Source organism: Herpailurus yagouaroundi, unplaced genomic scaffold (genome assembly GCF_014898765.1).
Source record: "Herpailurus yagouaroundi ecotype Mexico unplaced genomic scaffold, PumYag 29, whole genome shotgun sequence".
Lineage (NCBI taxonomy): Eukaryota > Metazoa > Chordata > Mammalia > Carnivora > Felidae > Herpailurus > Herpailurus yagouaroundi.
In genome coordinates, this window is record NW_024412377.1 from 49,250,705 (window position 1) to 49,274,659 (window position 23,955).

General features: G+C 38.3%; 1 protein-coding gene across 2 annotated transcripts in view; it reads right to left on the minus strand.

Annotated features, from left to right (window-relative positions):
- Positions 1–18,283, minus strand: part of CLINT1 (clathrin interactor 1) — a 59,068-nt gene extending 40,785 nt beyond the window's left edge. For both annotated transcript variants that reach the window (XM_040443394.1, XM_040443388.1), the window contains exon 1: positions 18,126–18,283. In XM_040443394.1, coding sequence (XP_040299328.1) covers positions 18,126–18,166 — 41 coding nt within the window. In that variant the 5' untranslated portion in view covers positions 18,167–18,283. The remainder of the gene's footprint in view (positions 1–18,125) is intronic.
- Positions 18,284–23,955: the final 5,672 nt, after the last annotated feature.

The window sequence follows — 23,955 nt, forward strand, 5'->3', positions numbered from 1 at the left end:
CAAAAAGTCTTTCATGTGGGATATCAATTTATTCTTTCAGTCCCATCACCATCATTCTCACCTCAAGGCCTTTGCATGAATTGTTTCCTGTCTGTAAGTCCTCTACCCCCCCCAGCCCTGTCACCAGCCTCACTTCACCTTATCATCAGGGTTTAGTTTAAATGCCACTTCCTCCAAGAAACCTTCCTTTAACTCTGGGGATCTGCCTATATGCTCTTCATAGCACCCTGCTCTTTATCTTGAACTAAAACTAAAACTAGTGTACTATAACAGGCACATTTGTTTTCTTGTCTCCCCCTCTGGACTGAAAACATCCAGAGGACACAAGTTGTCTCTATCTTTATTTTTAATTTTTAGTTTATTTATTTTGAGAGAGAGACAGCATGAGCAGCAGAGGGGCAGAGAGAGAGAGAGAGAGAGGGTGAGAGAGAAGGGGAGAGAGAGAGAGAGAGAGGGAGGGAGAGAGGGAGGGAAAGAAAGAAAGAAAGGAAGAAAGGAAAGGAAAGGAAAGGAAAGGAAAGGAAAGGAAAGGAAGGAAGGAAGGAAGGAAGGAAGGAAGGAAGGAAGGAAGGAAGGAAGGAAGAAAGAAAAAGAAAGAAAGAAACAGACAGTATCCCAAGCAGTCTTGTGTTGTCAACACAGAGCCTGACGCGGAGCTCGATCTCACAAACTGTGAGATCATAATCTGAGCCGAAATCAAGAGTGCCTGGCTGGCTTAGTCAGTTTAAGTGTCTGACTCTTGATTTCGGCTCAAACTGACTAAGCCAGCCAGGCACCCCTGTCTCTCACTTTAAAGATCCCCAGTGCCTGTGACAGACTTGGTGATAGCAGATGTTCCATAATATTTATTAAGTAATTGAGCAAATAGGTTAAATAGCTTCTTCCCTTTGACTCAAAAAGTTCTGGTGTTCAGGACCTACCTGATCTGGCTTCAATCTACCTGCCTAGCCTTTCTTCCCACTGCTTCTGTTTTATTTCCTTTATGGGATAACAACTGAAATTTAAACATGCCCTTTCTTACCTCAGTAACTGTTCATTCCCAGAATTATCTCCTTTCAGTAAAACTCAAACCTAGTTTTTAACAAAGATGCAGAAGTCAAGTCCTCCTGATTCCTGCCAACCCATAACCTCCCCTTCCTATGGTAAAATAAACATTACATTTATAACTTTTATGAATTATATTGTACCCTATGTAATAGCTATGTATGAACATATCTTAATTCCCCCTGAAAACACTGTAAGTTTTTAAAAAACAAGTATAGTTGATCTTCCTTATTTGAGGATTCTGTATTTGTGAATGTGCTCACTAAAATGAGCACTACTAAAATTTTAGCATTACTAAAATTTTCTAAGACTAAAATCAATATTCACAGCACTTTCATGGTCATTTGTGAATATGTGCAGAGCAGTGAAAGATTTGACTCATCTGTTGGGCACATTCTCAGGTGAGGCCAAAAGGCGATGTTCTGCCTTTAGTTCTCATGCCACAAACAAGTGTCTGTTCCCTGGTTTATGCAATGCCATTATTTTCCACATCTTTGTGCTTTTTGTTGGTGATTTCGCTGTTTAATGATCTCTAAGCCTGGTGCTGAAGTGCTGTCTAGAGTTTCTATGTGTAAGTATGCTGTAATGTGCCTTACAGAAAAAATACCTGTCAGATAAGCTTTGTAACATGTTGTTGGGCCCTGAGCTCAGTGTCACTGAAAACAGTATGTATATTGAGACATCTTCATACAGAAACAGACACAAAACATGGTTATGCACTGACTGGATGATGAAATGTGACTAGAGGCCCAGAGGAATCTAACCTGGGAACAATGTTTCGGCATTTGCTAATTCAGTTTTTGTGGTGACTCTGGTAGAACCTACGCACGTCAAATAACAAGAACTGACTATAGCATATACTATGCATTTTTATTCCCCTCTTAGTACCTAACCATGAATGTCTCATATAAAATGGGTATTTAATAACTGACCAGTGAATACACAAATGAAATCTATAATCTCTTGGTAAGAGAGAGGATGATGGAAGACAAAGACAAAAACAAACAAACAAAGAAACAAACAAACAAACGGAGGTTAAGATACGAATAGAGGGGGCTAAAATAAACAATCTCTGACCAACAAATATACAAAGAGAATGACGTGAGAAATATCACTTTCTCAAAAAATTTTTAAAAAGGCCATCATGGTGGGGCACCTGGCTGTCTCAGTCAGTAGAGCTTGCGACTGGATCTCAAGAGTCGTGAGTTCAAGCCACATGTTGGGTGTGGAGCCTACTTAAAAAAAAAAAAGAAAAGAAAAGAAATGAGGCTATCTTGGAATAAAGTTTCAATCTCAGGTCTTCTGAAGGCATGGCCATAAAGACTTGTTAATTTGCTATATCCCCTAAAGTTAACTTAGTAACCCCTAGCAAAGACTTAAAATGTTAAGACATGTTGGCAGAATTCTATGTCCACAGAAACATGTGTAGAGCTAAAACATTGAAATCAAAGGCTAAAAAAATACTTCAAAAACTTTAAATCTCTTACTTATGCTCAGTGTCAACTATCGATTTAGGAGTCATCAAGGGTGACTACAGATGCTGTACTTCTCATATAAACAGCCCTCATTTTGCATGGCGCCCTGTTAACTGAAACTGGTACATACTGGAACCATGTCTTTGCTTTGCACAATCTGTTACTAAAGAAGAGCTGTGCAAAAGAGTTAGGCCTTACCTAACTCTATGGCCCAGGCAAGGTCCTAAGCCCTTTACAATTCATCTGATCTATCAACTTTATGAGGCAGTTAACATCACCATTCCCATTCACAGATAAGGAAACCGAGGCACAAAGAGGTTAAGTATCTTGCTTAATACAACTATTAAGTGGTATGCTTAGGATTTCAACACAGGTAGTATGAATCCAGAGATAAACGTGGTATGCTTAGGATTTCAACCTAGGTAGTCTGAATCCACAAATGAAGTTCAGAGATTCTGATCCTAACCTCTTATGATAAAATCACAATTTTAACCACTGCCTCTTTCTACTTGTCCCCCTCTGATCCATTATCCAACTCGGCACCAAGAGTAGCTACATAAGTGGAATCATTTCATGTTCTTATCAAAATTCCTCACCAGCTTTTTATTATACTTAAAATAAATCCAAATTCCATGCAATGGCCAAACATTCCCTGAGACTACCTTCTTCCATGTTCTTGCCACACTGTTCTCTTTCTCACCAGCTCTTTCTCCACTTTGCTTGCTCCCCAGCATCTTCTCTCTGGGATACTTTCCTTTACTCTCTGTGCTATACTTTAAAATCTTTTAAGTCTTAACATAAATGCCATGTCCTCAGAAAGGTCTCCTTCTCCAATCCTACTTAAAACAGTCCCTCCCATTCATCATTCTACTTCAGTCCCTTTCCTTCATAACACTTAAAAAATGTGATTATTTTATTTGTTTTTATTTGTCTCTCCCCACCAAAACTTGTTTATAACTACACTTCGAGTATCTTAAAGAGTTCCAAATAATCAATAAATATTCATGAAAAAAATAAACTAGGTCATCCTGTGGCTTCCTGCAATCCTTAGTACAACACCTCATCCTGTCATTTGGCCATCTCACATGAGAAGCATGCCTATAATTTCAGTCTTTTTATCAGAGATTATATAAACATTAAGAATACATTTTAATTCATTCACTAAAAGAGGATTACCATCATATATTTAAAAAAAAAAAAAAACACCTCTATCTGGAAAAATGTTATCAGTATAAAAGGAGTGTGGGTATGTTATTTTCAAATTACTCCTCATAAATTCCAACATGGCCAAAGGGATACTACCTATGTTGAAATCAAACACCAATGTTGCATCTCCATTAATTTTCTCAAACTCTTCTACTCTCAATGTGCCAATTACTTGTATTTGTTTTAATTATTTAAACTTGTGTAATTTTGCTGCTTCTTCACACACACAATGTTTTTTGTAATTGTTGGAAAAATGCCACTCTCAACTATAGCCATTTTTTTCCAATTTAAGTCAAAAGGATTTCATATTCCAAATGAGTTATGTATTTGGTTTGCAGATAAAGTAAGCATAAGTCTATACTTACGATATACATCCTAAGATTATCTATAGAAAATTAATCCTCAATACTTATTTCTACAAATGTCACACAGACATTTTACACTTGTTTGCTAAATTAAGTGCCAACATCCAGCATTCTAATTAGAATAGTGCTGCCATAATTGAGACTTAAATTACTCAGTAATCAGCATCTAGCATAAACAATTCAAAATCCAAACAAGTTATCACAGGAGAGAAGTATATGAATTACAGGTAGATGGCTGTAACAGGGAATACCACTGGAAGAATACATTCTACGGGAGCATTTGATTGACATAATCAGATTATCTACAATATATACACTTGTAAAGCACATGCTGCGATTTTTGTCTTTTCATACTTCATTGATTTATGGAAAGCAAATTACATTGCTGTAAGTGGGAAAAGCATGGAGAGAACAGCAATTCCGTTAAAGTTTCAATTTGAAAATAAAACCTTAATTATCCAAAAGAAAATCACCACCACACTTCAAAAAACCTCTTTGTCCCATGTGCCAACTCTTTGTACTATAGGTGTTTCTACATACTAAGAAATTCTAGCAACATCTTAATTACAACAAAAATCTCTATATATAATCTACGATATAATCTTCATTCTAAAAATCTGCCTCACCACTAAAAGTAATCAAAACCAAGGGTCCTTGGAGAAATGGCTCATTCCATGGATGAGGGAGTAAAAGTACAGAAAAAGGTTCACACATCTTGTGCCAGAAAGTGAGAAAATGCTTAAAAAAAGAAAAGTGCCAAAAGGACATAAGCCAACTTTACAACGCTCCTGTTGACCAAATCTGTGACAATTTGAGTACTGAAATAAATAAGGACAGTAGGGATTACAAGGCACTGAATAAAATGAAAATCCACAAAGCAGGGATATACAGAGGGGGGAAAATGCGAGCTCTTCCTTACAGTAAACTGGTAATTATATATTGAAGGATGGATCGTGGGGGAAGGTGGTTGAAGAGGGAGGAGTCATCATTTTTAACTATCACATCAAGGAAGAAGAATCAGTAGATGCTAAATTGGGGGGGGAGGGGGGACGGAGTTTGATGAGGAGAGATATTAAAGTATCTTCCCACAGACTATTTATTAGTTGCAACGAGAAAAACAACTACATAATGGAGAAACCAGACAACGCCTTTAACTGAGTGCTCAAAAATTAAAAGAGCATACACACCTTGTTTTCCTCCTGAAAAGGACATGTTATTACTTAATGTAATATCCCAGCTCAGAATACATACCTGAGGAAACACCAGCTAACCTTAAATTGAGGAATATTTTATAAAATAACTGGCCTATTATGTTCAAAAATACCAACATCATGAAAGGCAAAGAAAGATTAAAGAACTCTTCATTAAAGGAGACTTAAAGAGTCATGACAATTAAATACATGATTCTGGACAGAACTGTGCACTGGAATGAGACAACTGACACAATTAGAATATGGACTACAAAGAGATAAAATTACTGTTTCAATGTTAACTTTTCTGAATCTAATATCCATACTATGGCCACGTGAGAGAATCATCTTTGTTCTTAGGAAATGCACACTGAACTCTGGAGGCAAAGGGGGCATGTAACCTACTTTTAAAGGGATCAGGAAAGTGTGTGTGTGAGTGAGTGTGTGTGCATGCGCATGCAGAGTGGAAGAGGAAGAGCGAATGTCGAGCAAATATGGCAAAATCTTAAAAATTGGTGAATGTGGGTAAAGGATATACAGGTGTTTTCCTTACTATTGTTAAAATTTAAATTTCAGAATAAAAGTTTATTTAAAAATCTGCCTAATTGCACAATATTGTGAATATACTAAATGTCACTGAATTCAGCATTTTAAAATGGTTAATGTTGTGTGACTCTTACCTCAATCATTTTTTTTTTTTAATTTATCTCTCTAGGTAACATACATAACTTGGAACGAAGTCAAACTTCATGAAAATCATTGGTTGGGCTTATTTCCTTTTCATTTTGAGCTATCATTTTCTTGATTCTACAATTTGGAGATCATATATTTCAGTCTTGAACTAGGCAAGAACTAGCTTTCTCAAGCCCAATCACTCTTCCATTAAAACATCAAAGAGTTTAGATACAGAGTGTCCATTATGCTTTTAGATACAAAATGCATTAAGTTTAATTGTTAAAGTTTATCAGAGTTAAAACACATAATGAAATTGAGGCTTACCAGATCTTTATAATTAATGTCATTTTATATTTAAGTTATAGTGAAGGAACAATTAGTAATGTAACTTACACAAATTTTATCCTTTAGGTAAACCAAACACCACATCTCCTGTGTCAAACCATGTTAGCATGTCAAGCAGTCTTAAGTATTGATATGAGTAAAAAATCCTCACAGTGAAACATTTTACTCAACTAATAAATAGGACAAAAACACCCTCAATGAAACTCTCAGGACTGTTCTAATTCCAAACTTTCCACGTATCACAGTAACCTATTACCATATTTAATGGCAAGTTAATAAAAGCTAGCAAAATGTTATATTTAGATACAATAGTGATAGAATATTCATGACTCTAAATAACTAGGACGCCCATTCCCACTTGCTAGAAAAACTTTTAGTCAAATATTTAGCATAAAATGTTTATTGGAAAGTTGTGGAAATACCAGTGATTACAAATTCAATTGTATATCCTGTGGTACACATTATCAATTCAGGTACAAGTTCCGCAAGTGCAATTTCTAATGAATTTTAAAAATCTAAGCTTCCAAGGTAATAAAATTTAAAAGCCTAATCTCTCAAGGTCCTCTTTTTTTTTTTTTTAAAGTATGGAATATTATTCCTATTCAACAACCAAAACCACTCCTACTCTATTTAAAGAAGCTTTAGACTTGCATTGTTTTGTGTGTTAATGGTGAAACAAATCTTTCCCTATTGATGACAGTTGTTTAAGGCCTCTTACACAAGTTAGTTAGTAAATCAAAAATTTTTTTTATAAAGAAAGGACAATGTGATCTTTTTCTTGTCAGGAGCTATCATATGGTTTCACAAACAGATCAAATATCTAAGGTATTTAAAAATAAGTATAGTGTTAAGAATTTTATTTGTGTTCTAGCTTTTTACAGGTATGGATAGAATAGCCACTAAAATACTTTTAATAGTAAAATTTTACTGTTAAAGGGGTTTAAAAGTTTATTAAAAAATTTCTGCCAACTTCTGAATTTCTATTAACTGGAACTAATCTAAGGAATTGTTACTCTACTTAATTCTAATATAACAGTCTTTGTTCATCTCTATCTTTTAATTTTGGGTTATCACTTTTTAAAGCTGTCTCACAATGACAAAACTAAATAAACAAAATGAAAGCAATAAACAAGAATGTATTGAGAATCACTGTAACATTTCCACAATACATTAACTCATTTAATTCTCTTAACAGTCCTGGAAAGTTGACCTTATCCTGTTTTATACAGCAGAAGTGGACAAAATCTCTTAATTTATCAGGTCTCCCCTTCAATACCCCTTCCACCACTCATTTAAAAATAAAATTGAGGGGCACCTGCGTGACTCAGTCAGTTAAGTGTCCACCTTCACTTCGTATCATGATCTCATGGTTCGTGGGTTTGGGCTCTGAGTCGGGCTCTGTGCTGACAACTCGGAGCCTGGAGCCTGCTTTGGATTCTAGGTCTCCCTCTCTCTCTCTGCTCCTCCCCTGCTCATTCTCTCTCAAAAATAAATAAACATTAAAAGAATTTTTTAAATAAATAAAGTTGAAATCCAAAGCAATCTGCTCAACTTGGACACACTCAAGACCATTTATTTTTTCAAATATGTGGCACCCTACTTCTGCTTAAAATACCCTATTAAGATAATTTTATTAAACATATTGCCTAACTCCTTCAGGAAAAAAATCTAAAAGGAAGTACTGAAATTAGTTAACCTTAAAAAAAGAAAAAGCATAAAACTCTTCTGAGAGAATGATAAATTGATGAGATATTCTGCACTGGGACAACATGTGAAAATTACATCTTTGTAGACACAAATGCCTGATATTTACAGTGTGATTACATGACTAACATTTTTTTTTCTATCTGATTAAGTTCGGAAACACTGCCAAATATCAAACACTAACCAAAAGTATGTAACTAAAAAATCCTATCAACAATGCTAAAACGAGAAATCCTGCACCTACCTCAACAATGATAGGTTTATAAAACTACCTCCATATGATGTCAAATACTTTGATATTTCATTTAAATTAATAGTTTTTCATTTTCATCCTTGATTGATTAAACATGGATTTATCCAAATGTACTTCCAAATCCTGAAAACTAGATTCAACTTTTCTGATATAAAGGAAATTACTTCTAGAACCTATCAAAATTTTGAGACCTTTATAATTTATTCCCCCTCAAGCTCTAAAAAAACCCAAGTAACTATACTTCAAATTATTTAATTTGGACTATTTGATTGGAATAGAAAGGGGACTTCCTTTTGCAATGGGACATCTCAGAGTATTCATTGATGTCACCCTATGTTCACAACCATCTGGGTGCAGGTTCTTATCAGTGAATCTACATCATTATTTCACCTGTTTCAGATTTTGCACTTCATGTTTGATACCTTATTCAGCCATCTTCCTTTCAGGTAAATATGCTTTAAAAAAAAAAAACCGGGGGCAGGGGGCGCCTGGGTGGCTCAGTTGGTTAAGCGTCTGACTTTGGCTCAGGTCATGATCTTCCTAGTAGGTTGGAGCCCTGCCTAGGGTTCTGTGCCGACAACTCAGAGCCTGGAGCCTGCTTCAGATTCTGTGTCTCCCTCTCTCTGCTCCTCCCCTGCTCACTCTCTCTCTCTCTCTCTCTCAAAAATAAACACTTAAAAAAAAGTGTCTCAGGATGTATCTCTTTCATGAATTTTTGCTCAGTCCTGTTCTTTTTATTCTCTGAATTTCAAAAATATTTACATCCTGTACCCTAAATTCAGATATCATACCATCTTGTATTACTCTCTATTTCTTGTTCATGTGCTTTTCATGTGTTTTTCAAGTGCATCTGCTTGACAGAATCATAAATGCCACTGGAACCATAGGTCTGTCTCTCATAGTACCCTACAGGGCTCATAGTAGATGTTAAATGAGCACTCATTAAAGGACCTTTATGAGGTATGGCCAAGATTAGTAAGGATATCAGTAATATATTTTCAGTTACTGCATAACATTTTAATACTTAACAATCTATGCCAAAAATACAGTACTTGGATAAGTATATAATGGACTAAGAAAAATTATTTCTAAATGCTCAGTCTGAAGAAAAACTGAGAAAAGTTGGGCATAAATTACAGATTAATATAACACAGCACTAAGGGCACAGCAAAGACCACAATCAAAAAACTATCTGAAACTTTAATAGGTTGTGGAAGCTGGTTACAGAGGACTACTAATTCTGAAGCACATAATGTTTATAAATGTCACATTAAAAAAAAATTATATATATATATGTGTATATATATACATATATATATATAATTTTTTTTTTTTTTTTGAGACAGAGAAAGCACAAGCAGGGGAGGAGCAGAGAGAGTGGGGGAAAGAGGATCCAAAGCAGGCTCAGTCAGTGAGCCCGATGCAGGGATGAAACTCACGAACTGCGAGGTCACGACCTATGTCAAAGTTGGATGTTCAACCAACTGAGCCACCCAGGCGCCCCATAAATGTCACAAATTTTAGGATTAAGTAGTGAATACCTTCATTACAATAGCTAAAGATTTTCTTTTGCACCTACATAAACATCTGTTTGCTTTCCTTCTGTTGAGGGGCATCTAACATATAGACATTATTCAAAGTACATCAAGAGTTCAGAAAATTTTTCTTTTATGACAGGTACATATGGGGGGAAAAAAAGAATAAACACTCAATGAATCTGGTGCAGAAATTTTAAATATTATGAATATTTCTCCAAGTAATTTTTAATTAGTATAAAGTATACACTGGCAACTCACCTTTATTATAGTAAAATATTTTTTTGATAATTATGTCTTGTAAAAGTTAGCAAAAACTGTTAAATATATGTTCTGAAAGTAAACATCTATATTTAAATCTAGACTCTATTTTCTAGATGTGTTACTTTCAGCAAGTTCCTGGACTTCTCTGTGGCCTATTTGCTCATCAATAAATTGAAGATGCTAACAATGTTGTCATAATTCTTACTGGCACATGGGAGATACTAAATAGCTATTAGCTTTTATTAGAAATACATGGACTTAGAAGATTTCTTCAGTAATATAAATCAGCTTATCAAACTTAACATAGTCAAAGATATTTATTGAGCACCTACTATATATAACATACACTGTTCTAAGAGTTAGTAATACAGCAGTAAACAAGACGAAGTCCCTGGCTTCAAGGAGTTCACATCCTAGAGGCAGCAGCAGAATACATGTAAATAAAAGAAGCAGAGGTGGAAATGAGTGACTTAGGTGGATGCATGCTATTTTAAACAGAAAGTGAACAGAGAATCAGAGAGTAATGGAAGATGGGGTCAGAGGGGGCAGCAGAGAGCCAGATCGAGTACAGGCTGAGAGGCAGGGAGAAGAGAAGTGACTTGAAAAGCTGAGACAGATCTGATTTAGTATTTTTCAAGAATCAATCATTGCTGTGTGGAGAGCAGACTGCAGGGTTAAAATTTTTATTTGGCTTCATGAGAAATGAGCCACACTTCAAAAGCCCATTCAGTACCAAACTTCTAAATATAAGGCAAACACATCAAACTAAGGATGTTACTTAACCATTGTGGTTTAGCTGCAAATAAAAACAGTTTTAATCAACAACCCTAAGCTGAAGAACAAATATGAGAAAAATCAATAGAAAAAAATCCTCAGTATATTTATTTGCATTGTTCTTTAACGATCTTCTAAAAATACATGAAAACAAAAGTCAAAAAAACCCAGGAAACTGAATTTTCAATGCATATATTTTTGCTATTTTAAAAATTTAAGGCTATCTGAATGAGAATTTTTGAGTGAAACATTTCAAAAGCATGCATACACATTTACCACATAATGGTGAATGGTGAATTTATGTGGAAATTGAAAAAAATTATTGATATTTGAATTATGTAGAACTTAAATACTTTCCTAAGAATTTTGAAACTAAACAAATTTGCATGTCAAAAGACATTCTAAAACAATTGACAAACTCACTTAAATACAAAACATGCCTATTGTTACGCATTAACAAAATTACTCCAACTAATAATTCATTAGCTAAATTTATCCACAAATCATAATTAGCTATAAATTAGTTCCAACACGGGAATACATTATGTTCTTTTACCTGTGTTTAATTTTCAGGCTAAAGAACTCTGGTAAGCCAAAAGAATTTCTTGCCAACTTGGGAGAATGGGCTGAATAATCGGAAAGCCCTTTCTGCAATGTGTGTTCCCTGTATGTATTGCTCATCTATTGTCAGAGATGGCAAATTTGATTACTTAGAGGGTTCTTTTTCTTGATACTGTTCAGTTTCTTTAAGAATTAGGGGATGTCTGGGTGGTTCAGTCAGTTAAGTGTCCAACTCTTGGTCTCGGCTCAGGTTATGATCTCGAGGTTCAGGAGATCAAGCCCCACACTGGGCTCCATGCTAACAGCATGAAGCCTGCTTGGGATTCTCTCCCTCTCTCTCGGTCTCTTCCCCCTCAATCCCTACCCCTGACCCCTGCATGCATGCTCTCTCTCAAAAAAATAAACTTAAAAAAAGAATTAACTGTCAAGTTCAAAAAATAAATCTTTTTACATTTTAGGAGAATGTTTTACATTAGTACTATCTTTAATATCTTTAGAAACTACAAAACAAACTGAACAAAGATTAGCAGATAGAAATTGCAATATGTCTCCCCAAAGACTTTATTCCTCAACATATCTTTTTAAAGAATTACTTCTACTTCTGTAACATGTTTTCAATATTAAAGTAAAAGCATTTATGACTTGGTGAAAACAACACATGGCATACACATCAGAGATATTTATATGAGTTTTCCTATATGTAGGTTAAGATGTCCATTCAGGTGAAGAGTTTTATGAAAGAGTGCTCACTGAAAATAATGATGCATGGATTAAGACACAGTCCTTACATACTTGTAAATAATCTAATCTAACAACAATATTTTCTTTATTCTTTTAAACACTATATTCCTTTGTTTTTTTCTATGTTATAAATGATTTTCTGCATTACATAATAACAATAGGTATTTCAAAGTTTATGTCAGGTAATATGCTAAGTGTTTCACATGAACTTAATCCTCACAAGAACCCTGTAAAATAAGTATCATCTCCATTTTCCAGACAGAAAAATTTAAGAGATATTGTTCCAATGCCCAAGACCACTGTTTCTTCATAGTAGACCTCAGATTTCGATTCAGTTCTGATCTCTGAACCAAACTGCTTCCTAGATCCATTAAATATCACCTGGAGGTATAGTAGAAGAATGTGTTTTGCTAGCAAATTACTATAAAAACATATAGATAAACATATGTAATTAGACCAAACAAGGAAAGCTCATGAAGTGACACCTTAAAAAAGCATAAAAGAGGGGCACCTGGGTGGCTCAGTCAGTTAAGCATCCGACTTCGGTTCAGGTCATGATCTCACAACTCGAGGGTTTGAGCCCCACATCAGGCTCTGTGCTGACAGCTCAGAGCCCAGAGTTTACTTTGGATTCTGTGTCTCCCCCTCTCTCTGCCCCTCCCCTGCTTGCACACGCTCGCTATCTCTCTCTCAAAAAACAAACAATAAAAAAAGGCATAAAAGAATAAACAGTTTAAATACATTGTCCAAGAATGTTAAGTAATGTCAGTTGAGGTTAAAAGGAGTTAACTTTTTGTACATAAGAGCTATTACAAATACTAAAAAAGTACTTTTTCACAGCTAGATATATCTTAATATGAAAGATAAAACAATACAATTTCTTCAAGATTAAAATGTTATTTAAACTGCCTATACTTTTGGGTCACTTGGGTAGCTTAGTCGGTTAAACATCTGACTTCAGCTCAGGTCATGATCTCACAGTCTGTGGGTTCAAGCCCCGCGTCAGGCTCTGTGCTGACAGCATAGAGCCTGGAGCCTGCTTCGGATTCTATGTCTTTGTCTCTCTCTGACCCTCCCCTGTTTGCGCACGCTCTTTCTCTCTCTCTCAAAAATAAATAAACGTTAAAAAAAAATTAAGAAAAAAAAAGCTGCCTTTACTCTTTATTTTTTCTTAAAAGAATTATTAAGTAAACACTAGATGGAGCGCCTGGGTGGCGCAGTCGGTTAAGTGTCCGACTTCAGCCAGGTCACGATCTCGCGGTCCGTGAGTTCGAGCCCCGCGTCAGGCTCTGGGCTGATGGCTCGGAGCCTGGAGCCTGCTTCCGATTCTGTGACTCCCTCTCTCTCTGCCCCTCCCCCCCTTCATGCTCTGTCTCTCTCTGTCCCAAAAATAAATAAGCGTTGAAAAAAAAAAATAAACAAACACTAGAAATAAGTAAGAGGGGCGCCTGGGTGGCTCGGCTGAGCATCTAACTCTTGATTTCAGCTCAGGTCATGATCTCATGGTTCCTGGGATCAAGCCCCATGTCGGGGTCTGTGCTGACAGCACGGAGCCTCCTTGGGATTCTCTCTCTCCCTCTCTCGGCCCCTCCCCTGATGGCACTTTCTCTCTCTCTAAATAAATAAACATTAAAAACTAATTTGTTTAAAAAAAATGAAATAAAATAATTTAAGAGCACACAAAAAGGTTCAACTGTGGAGCCATACTGTAAAAACCAGAAGTATTAACTAAATAAGTGGTACTTAAAGTTAAATTAAAGAAAACACACACACACACACACACAAGTACTTTCAGTGGATATATCAGTAAACAAACGAAAAACTACTTGTAAACTAACACTACAGGGCACAGAAAAACATAAGAGACAACTAAGTGATTTTTAAAAGCATTTTGACAGTAGTACTAAATTGGCTAATTTAAACTACAGAAATATTGGCAGAAGATAAATTAAACTCTTCTGTCTTTGGAATTAAATTCTTAATATCTTCTTCTATCCACTTACCATAAGAGAGGGCGGATAATTAATTATTTCACTAATAACAACGATCTATTATTGGTTCCCAAAAAAGTTGATAGGGGAAGACTAAAAAGCTGACAATCATGTCTGCTTTCAAATTCTAAGAAGCAAACGGAACAGAGATTTACTGGGAAGACAGGGAAAATAAGGGGGAAACCATCTGGTGACTAAAAAGCAAAACTGACAGTAAGTTCAAAATATAGTGTAATTGTAATGGCAAGTTTCTTGAAGGCAGGGTACCTGTATTGTACTTTTCAAGTTCAGAAAAAACAGTACTACTCCAAAAAAAAAAAAAATGTATTATCTGTTGAAATAACTGAATGAAATATTTTCTTAAAAAGTAAAAGGTTCTCCTTCTGGAGTCTAGACTAGGCAACAGTAGTTTCTATAGCTCTACAAACATTTAGGGGATAAAACCGCATGTTAACACCAACAAAAAATCAACTTATAAGGGAAAACGCAAGCTATGCTTAAGAAAATAAGAAAGGACTACCAATAGCAGTTGCCCACCAATAGTAGCTGGCCAGCACTATTTGAATCACTATCATAAAAAGAGTAAGGGCCACCGATGAAATAGATTTACCACTAGTACTACTCTGTGCAATGGAAGAGAAGGATTAACTGGGCTTGAATAATAAGTAGCCATTTTGATCTACCACTATCTGTCACGTTGACTACATTCCCAAAGTTTGGAGAAAAAACAGAACAGAACTGTAGCAACTTTTAATTTATACCATGTGTGGGATAACAAAATATCAAAGAATCCAACTTTATTACAAGAAGGCAGGTCACACGATGATAATGGTCAAGCTAGTCCTAGTTGGTGGGAGTGGTGCCACTTATCCCTTCCTGCCACAGCTGCCTTTCATGCAACTTGAGTACAAGTGGGAGGAAACTGGTACTCTAAGCTCTGGCTGGCCTATGACTTTATCTGCTTTTCCTCAGTTCCACAGTATTCTGCACACCAAGCCATTTAATACTACCAGGAGGTCAACAATTGTGGAAAGTATCTCCTCACCCTCCATGTCTTCAAGCTCTCAAAAGCCAATATCTGAAATACATCGTTATACTTCAGAACTGCCACCATACTTGATCTAACTGCAGCTCTAGGGAACACATTTTGAAAGAAAACATTTTTTTCTCAAGTAAACCTCACTGGGTAGGGATATATGCTAAATAAAAGTCCTAGTTTTCCTGAGTCATTGGTTGCATTTATTTACTGCATAAAGCATTTAAATATAACAATTATTGATTACCACTTAAAAAAAAAATCCTTTTTCAGCCAAAACTGTCGCTGGAGAATGACTTTCCAAAATCTGTGTGCCATTATGAAATACCAGTTCCATATCTCCCCCCTGCCCACGCAATGGAAATTCATGTCTCCAAATAGCCAGTAAAGTTGAAAACAGACTTTGTCTACCCTCATCCTCTCATTTTACTGATAAGGAATCTATCATTTGGATATTTATGTGATTCTCTGCAAAATTATACATATGGCTAGCTTAAAAGGAAGTATCAGAATCTGAACCCAGGTCTCTAAAACCCCTAACTTGTGCCCTTCCTAATACATAAGACCTCATTCTATTAATCCAAACTCTCCGAGCAGTCCTTAATCACTTCGTTTCTTCATTTCCAAGTTCCCTCAATACCTTATTCCTCTAATAATCAAAGCAGCCATTCTACAGATTGGTTTCTCCTCCATTATGGCATTTTAAGGTGAAGAATCTAACTGGACACTGTGCCACAGGTACTGGTTCTGTAAGATGCTTACATTTTGAGGGAAGAATTTTTTTCTCTCCTGCCAATGAAAGATGAAAATTAAATTCTAAGTATTCAGTAAAATAACTTCACATTCTAATCTTAATATCATGTGTCAGACACCCACAAAAACTTTAACAAGTCCTTGGTGGCAGAATTCTTACACGTTCCTGAACTTGGTTCAAGTCTCCATTTTAAAATGGGTAGTAAAAAGGAAGACAGAAGTTCTTTTTCAACAACAGTTCTTCCATTAGATGACTTGATAACCACTTATGTACCAAATTTCACCTGAACACTTGAAGATTGGTAACATGAGTGATAAAGACAAACAATAGCAAACGTACAACATCAGCAGGAACGTTGCCTTGATTTCTGTCTCCTGAAAAACGTATATAGCTTCTGCAAATTTGTGAGTACCACAAACTTAGTTCTCTAAGACAACAAGGTTTCTCTTAGATCTCTTTTGCTGCTCTCTGGCTTAGAAATAAAGAGTTTTGTAGAGACTTTTGGACTTTCAAAACTATTTAAGCTAGTATCCAAGTCTTTACACTTGGATAAACAACCAGTGATCCAATAAGGCATGCATAGTGTCCACTGGAAAAAAATTAAAAATATAAAAAACTAATGAACCTGTATCTGGAAAAGAACCATGATTTTATCTTTAGGAAGCAAAGGGCATATAAATAGCAAAACAAACCCAAAATAAATGTCTGAGGACTTAATGATCAAATGAACAGCTGATAAAGGAAAATTATTAAAGCAAACCATTTCTCAAATGTAGAGTTTCTCTTTTAATGTTTATCTCCCTCTCAATGCAGAACATCTGCTACAGTCATCCAAAGTATACTGATCTAAATATACTGTGGCAAGAGCTTTATATGTAAAGTCCTTAATCCTTAAGCTTTACAACGTTGTAAGGTAGGTATCTATCATTATTTTCATACTGCACCTAAGAAAACTGGGGCACCTAAAGTTACTTAACTTGCCAAGGTTACAGAGCTTGAACCCAGCTCTGAAGCCTCTAAAACCCATGTCCCTTTGGTGCTCTACTGCCTTCTTGGTAGCACAGCAAATTGGAAAATATGATCAAATTCTAAGTTCCATCTGACGATTATCCAAGCCACTATAAATTGTGTTTTTTGGTTTTTGGTGTGGTTTTTTTTTTTTTTTTTGGTGTCAAGAAAAACTCAAAAGTTTGCCATCAACACTTCCTGATTTTAGGTTGGGTCGGTATCACCAATGTTTCTGTCACCACACGTATTGCACAATCACTAGAAGCCAAAGGAAGAGGACTGACTGGTTAAATTCTTAAACTTTATTTCCTGCTGGCCTAGAAGTCCTTAATGTTACGTCTGTTAAGTGTGAAGGTTTTTCTGGTGTGAGACACTAAAGTTATAACCTAACTCTTATAGGAAATCATCTATGCATTAGTCATTTTACCTGTCAGGGAAGCTAAAAGCAGATCAACGGGATATAAACCCGGGTTGTTTCCTTCTTCAGGGTAAATTTCTTAATGACTTATTAACTAAGCCCGATGGAACAAGTGACCCTCCAAAAATGAAATGTAGTGGAAAAGGAAACAAGAGGAAAAGAATCACAGTAAGTAATGTGGTGATCTACTTTCACTAGTGTTAGAAAAGCAAAGGATGAATCTCCTCTTGAGTAACTTCAGCCTGACCACAATGGCCACTTGTTACACCTACCACCCACTCCAACACTTCAGGTTCATTAGGAATTAAAAGAAACCTAGTAAGCAACCCGACCAGGCCTAAGTCTCCGCACCACACCCTGAGAACACAGAGGGTCAGTGCATTGCGTCCCCCACCTCCAAGCCTTCCCCGCTGCCCCGGAGGCAAAACCCACAGCCTGGGGCCAAGACAGTCCTCCAACCAGGGCAGTGACCCAGCTCTGGACAACCCCCCCCCTCCCCTGACCAAAGGGTCTGTGCCTAGAGGGATGGGGGTGGGGGCAAGGTGAGGAAGGCCTGCACAGGAGAGGAGGGGGCTAACAGGATGTTTTGAAACGAGGAAGGGTCCCTTCTCACCCTCGCGGGTCGGGACCTGCTCCGGGTCGGAGAGAGAGCCGGTCGCCGCCATGATGGGACTGGCCAAGCCGGGGGGCGTGACGCGGGCAGCCCCGGGCGCAGGGCCAGCTCCCCTTCCCCCTTCCTCCCCTCCTCTGCGTGGGCCTTGGCCACAACTGACCCCCGATACTCACGCTTTGTCCACCAGCTCCCGCACCTTCCACATGTTCAACATCGTGCCCCGCGCGGGCCGAGCCGCCGGCTCCCTCCCCTGCTCCCCACAGACCCCGGAACACTTCCGCGCCGGGGCAGATCCTGGCCGGGGTCACCGCCGCCGCCCGCCGCCTCGAACTCCCCCAGTTAGGTCCTTCTCTTGCCACAGCCGCGGCGCCGCCGGTGACACGTCGAGACGCGGGGGCAGAGGCGCTGCGTGGAGCGGAAGTGCCCGACTTTCCGCCCTCTGCGCGCGGGGCACGCCGGGACTTGTAGTTCTCCCCCGGCCTAGCGGACAGGTTAAGCTGAGAGAGTTAGTGTAATAAACTTGGTAGTATTTCTGTTAGACTCTCCGGTCCTACGCACCCTTCCCCATGCCTCTGACCTTCAAAACCAGAAACTCTGGGGTGGGACCAGGAATCTGCTTTACGGAGTCCTCCGTGCTCAAGTGTCAGAAGCACTGGTATAGGATCAAGCAGCCCTCAGACACATTTTCCAAATAGTAAGTATTGTTTCTCCCTAGAAACAGTCCTGAATATGTAACAAATACCACAGCGTGCTATGATTTTGAGTCTTTGAATACCTCATTGAAAGGATTTTCTTGTGAAATAAGTCTTGTTAAAATAGTACCTGAGGGGCACCTGGGTGGCTCAGTCAGTTGAGCATCTGACTTTGGCTCAGGTCAGGGCCTCACTGTTGGTGGGTTCGAGCCCCACATCAGGCTCTGTGCTGACAGCTCAGAGCCTGGACCCTGCTTTGGATTCTGTGTCTCCCTCTTTCTGCCCCTCCCCTGCTCGCTCTCTCTCTCTCTCTCTCTCTCTGTCTCTCTCTCTCAAAAATAAAAGATTAAAAAAATTACTTGAGATAGGAAAGACCCCCCGCTAATATCCTCAAAGGGGGAAAACTGAGAGCTTTTCCCCCAAGGTCAGGAACGCCACAGGGATGTCCACTCTCGCCACTGTTATTCAACATGGTATTGGAAGTCGTAGCCTCAGCAATCAGACAACACAAAGAAATAAAAGGCCAAAGACACGAAAAGACACTTCTCCAAAGAAGACATCCGGATGGCTAACAGACACATGAAAAAATGCTCAGCATCACTCATCATCAGGGAAATACAAATCAAACCACGAGAGACTCTTAAAGATAGAGAACAAACTGAGGGTTGATGGTGAGAGGTGAGTGAGGGATGGACTGGATGGGTGATGGGCATTAAGGAGGGTACTTGTTGTGATGAGCACTTGGTGTTGTATGAGTGATGAATCACTGTATTCTGCTCCTGAAACCAGTATTGCAGTGTATGGTAACTAAGTAGAATTTAAATTAAAAATTAGAATGCAAAAAAAAAAAAAACAAAACCTATTGCACTCTAATTCTGTGATACAGTGGTTTTATATTTAGACAGCTACCTAATATCCTCCTTAGATACTTTATCTTCAAGCTCAGAAACTTAGTTCGCACTCTATGGGAAACTAGAAAGACAACACCGTAACACATGCAAGAACTTGGCAGGTTTATATTCTTAAGCATAAGTACAAATACACACTGCACTCAGTGTTTTATTGCAATGGTTGCTGTGACTTCATTTTCTTGCTTATTCATTCTTAACAATGGTCATGTTAGAAGTGCAAAAGAAACATTAAAATTCATTTGGCCCAACTGCTTGAATTTTACAGTGCTTTTCATTCTACACGAATGTATTGAGCAAAAATCTTCTGTGTGCCAGGAGTAGGGAATACAGCTGGGAACAAGACCAACAAGGCCTCAGCTCTCTTGGATCTTACAGGTCTTTGGAGCAAATATAATAATCAAGGAAACATTTAAGATAATTGCAGATAGAAAATTGTTGAAGAAGACAGAAGATAATGTTGAAGAGAATGGTGTTAGAGGAAAGTAACAATACAGAGTATTTAGGGCCTCTTTGAGGACTCTATAATTAAGCTAAAACTTGAATGATGAAAAGGAGCTGGACATTAAAAAAAGAAAGAAAGAAAGAAAGATCTGCCAGAAAAAATACCTGGTGGAGGGAACAGATGAAGACTGATTCACAACGGAGAAGTGAAATTGATTGCTGCTAGTTGCGAAGCTTGTTAACAATGGTTCTAAATCAAGAACCCTGAACCTCTGACCCCTAGTTCCTCAGGTCAAGTCACCTCTTCACATTGCATCCACTTAATTATTGGAAGCAGCTTTGAAAGGGTTTCAATACAGCTTTTGGGATTAAGGTCTGAGAGAAGCAAGTTGAAAGAATTGCCAGATAGAAAAAGCAGAAATCGGGACAAAGCTATCTCAAAGCTTTGTCAAGATAGGAATGCTTAGGCAGACATAAAGTGAATTGGATTGGTGGGTGGGAAGAGGCAGGGAAAGAGGAGCAGAGATAGGTAGACAAATGGTGCTTTCAGATGAGAAGTTTGTTTTCTGTTGAAAAGGCTGTCTGGTCCAAGATTCAAAGGATGGAATGTGGCCAGAGAAGATAAGAAAGAGAAACTACCTTGCATAAATAAGAGCTCAGCAAGTTAAGTTTCAACCAAGCAGGTCCAGGGTACATCAGAAGAATGGGCCTGGCATAAAAACAACCACCTTCCCTGCCCTGGGCCTGTGTGCACATTCATAACAATTCGTAGTCAGCCATCCCAGAATTACCTAGAGAGTACAATGTCATTGTCTACTTTGCTTGTTTCAACACCAAGTTTGGAAGTGTCTAGACTTACTCCAGAGTTATCACACCAGGGGCATCTAGAATGTAACACCAAAAAACTTGCCTGTCTACCTTTGATTCTAATGGACTCCGAAGAACCAGACAAGAAGACTGTGTTCAAAAGTGGTCTCCAAAGACTAATCATTTGCATGTCAACAAAGTGTTCCATTTTTACCTTTTATCTTGCAAGTTTGTGAGCAGTTTCCATAGTAACTTCTTTGTGGCAATTTAAATGTGTCCATTGTCAAAAAATAAATGAGAAAACGTCCTACTCACCCCTCTTCAGGAAAACATACATTTTTCACTAAATGAGCTGACACTTTTAGTAAGGCCAAACCAACACAAGGTTTGAAAGCAAATGTTCTCAGATATGTGAGGTGCTGTTGTAGGCCCTGACTGCTTATCTTCTGTGGGTGGCTCCCTGGTGTTTCCTTCTGAAGATTTAATTCATGGTACATAGGTGTGGCAGCTATGGGAAGGCACAGCCTAAGTCTCTCTCCAAGAGAACCAGTTGCAAGGAGTGTGGATGGCTGACAGCTTGCAGCAGCCGCTCCTCAGGAATCAACCACAGCACTGACACCAAAGCCCTGCTCTCACTGGGCTACTCTCAGGCGGGGATTGAGTATGTTGGAGCCAGGCCATTTCTCCCCAGTGCAAGACTTCTCTACCGGGCAAGCATTGCCCTGGACTTCCCATCAGCCTCGCCCAGATTACCTCCAAGTTTCCAGTTTCGTTGCAATCAGGCAGTCTTCCTACCCAATCTTCCTTCCTCCTCTTTCGCCCTTAACAGGTGTCAGAACTTCCTTGTGGGCTGAGGCTGTCTCCACCTACTGTTGTTTCCTCTCCCCTTTCTTCTTCATAGATGTTTCCCCCAGTAAATCTCTTACACTTCTAATTCCATTTTGGCTTCTGCTTCCTGTAGTAACCAAATTGACACAACAGACAAACAGTTGTACCTTGGTTTCAGTATTTGGCCCACTGAGTCCTGTTTTTGATCACACCTGACTATTCCTCTCTAGAAGTTGAGATAGTTGGTTTCTAATCATATTGTGAGAGTTGCCACGAGAGCCAGCATATTATATATTGCACAAAACAAGGGCCGCCATTTACGTGGACCACCATGAACTGCCAGATAATTAACCACAGAGAAGAAATATAAAGAGCAGTTAAAGAGAGTAGATTCTGGACTCAGACAAACCTAGGCTCAAACACTGCATCTGCTTGCTATTCAGTGGCTTGGTCATTTTGGATACATTAATTAAACCAGTATAAGACAGTGATTATGAACTGGACTCTGGAGCCGGATTGCCTGGGTTTGAATCTTAATTTTGCTACTTATTTAGCTGTGTGACCTTGGGGAAATTATTTCACACCTCTGTGACTCACTTTTCCCATCATAATGGGGAGTAGTAGAAACCTACCTTAAAGGCTTTTTTAGACAATCAAATAAGGTAATGTTTAAAAAGAATCTGTAACATACATAACACACTCAGTAAATGTTAGCAGTGCTGCTGCTACTACTATTATTACTACTACTACTAGTAGTAATTGTATTAATCTGTAAAGTGTATTCAATAGTCAACAGGTATTTAGTAAGTTCCTACTATGTTCTAGGTACTGTGCTAGGTGGTGGATATATAACTGTAGATAAAACCAACAGAGTATGCAGCAAATAGATGTGCTAGACATAGTAAACTTAAAGCAGACTGCTGAAGAACAAATGAAATCATATATGTGACTCACTTCACACTGGGTCCTACATGTAGTAAAGTGCTCACTAGATTCTACCTTACTGTTATTATCAAGCCACTTATCTTATGTGGATCTCAGTTTTTTTCCTTATAAACTGATAGGCTGTTCTATAAGAACATACATCAGAATTTCATACATCAGAAATTCCTGGACATCTTTAAAAATTTAAGGTTTTTTAGTCCTGCCCCATGAGTTCCTGATTCACTAGTATATTATTTTCTATACTTTCTGTCACTTGTGACAGAAACTCGAAGCTATCTTAAGCAGAACAAGGGAGTTTTTTGACACAGGAGACTGGGGAATTCAGAGATAAAATTTGCCTCAGGAACTTAGCATATACTGTCAGAACTCTCTCTGATTCTCATTTTCCTCTATTGCAGATAGGTTTCTCTTAGTTGGCAGGAACTCGGGCTACTACTTTGTGGAGAATGGGTTCTATTTTTTTCAGTTAGGCAACCAAAGAGGAAGAGACACGTTTGTCTTTTATCCAGTGAGTCTAAGAACACAGGGAAGGACTCTGACTAGCCCAGTTTGGATTATGTACCAATTGTGGGACCAATCATCTCTAGAGAGGTGTTTATTACAGAATCGGTGGCCCTAGGAGAACCTCATGGAGTGGAGAAAAAGAGAGTGCTCTGAAGCACCCTGAAGAAAGCCATGCCTTGGCAGAGAAAGCAAGAGTTGTTTACAACTGTAGATCTAAAGTAGGGTGTATGAATCTGTATTAAAAAAAAAAAAAAAAAAAACTCTTAAATGATTTTTCCAGGGTTTGGGATGCCCTGAATTAGATGACGTCCTTTGTAACTCTGACACCTTTTCTTCCCTCTCTTTTTTTAGGGTCTAAATTACACAAAATTGAGTTGGGGACAGCAAAAGAAAAGAATACCATGGGCGATAATAGGAAAAAGAAGCAATGAAGAAGGAAGGAGTTAAGAGGATCGCTGCATTGTGCAGCAGGTAAGCTGGTGGCAGGGCACCCTCTTGCTAACTCTGTTCTGCTGACAGTTGGGCTCTTTTTGGCTGAAATTCCATCTCCTTTCAGGGCTGTCAGCAGGGCTCAGGTGGGCCTACTCAGAAAGCCTGGTAGGTGCTCCAAAGGGCTAATACATTCGCAGTCCTTCTGCAAGAACATGCAGGCACTGGCAGGAGGTGAGATGTAGGTACAAGTGCTTTGGAATCATCTCCCTGCCTCCTGGGATGCTCTGTCTCCTGTCTCTGGACCATAGGCAAACTCAGAGTGGATGTGCTGCTCCTAGTGTCTAGGTCTCTGAAAACTCTATTCACAACAAGCCAAGGTACAGTCATTGAAGCAATGAGGCAGCTTGTGACTGTGGGAACTGATCCTGCATTGTCAAGTCACA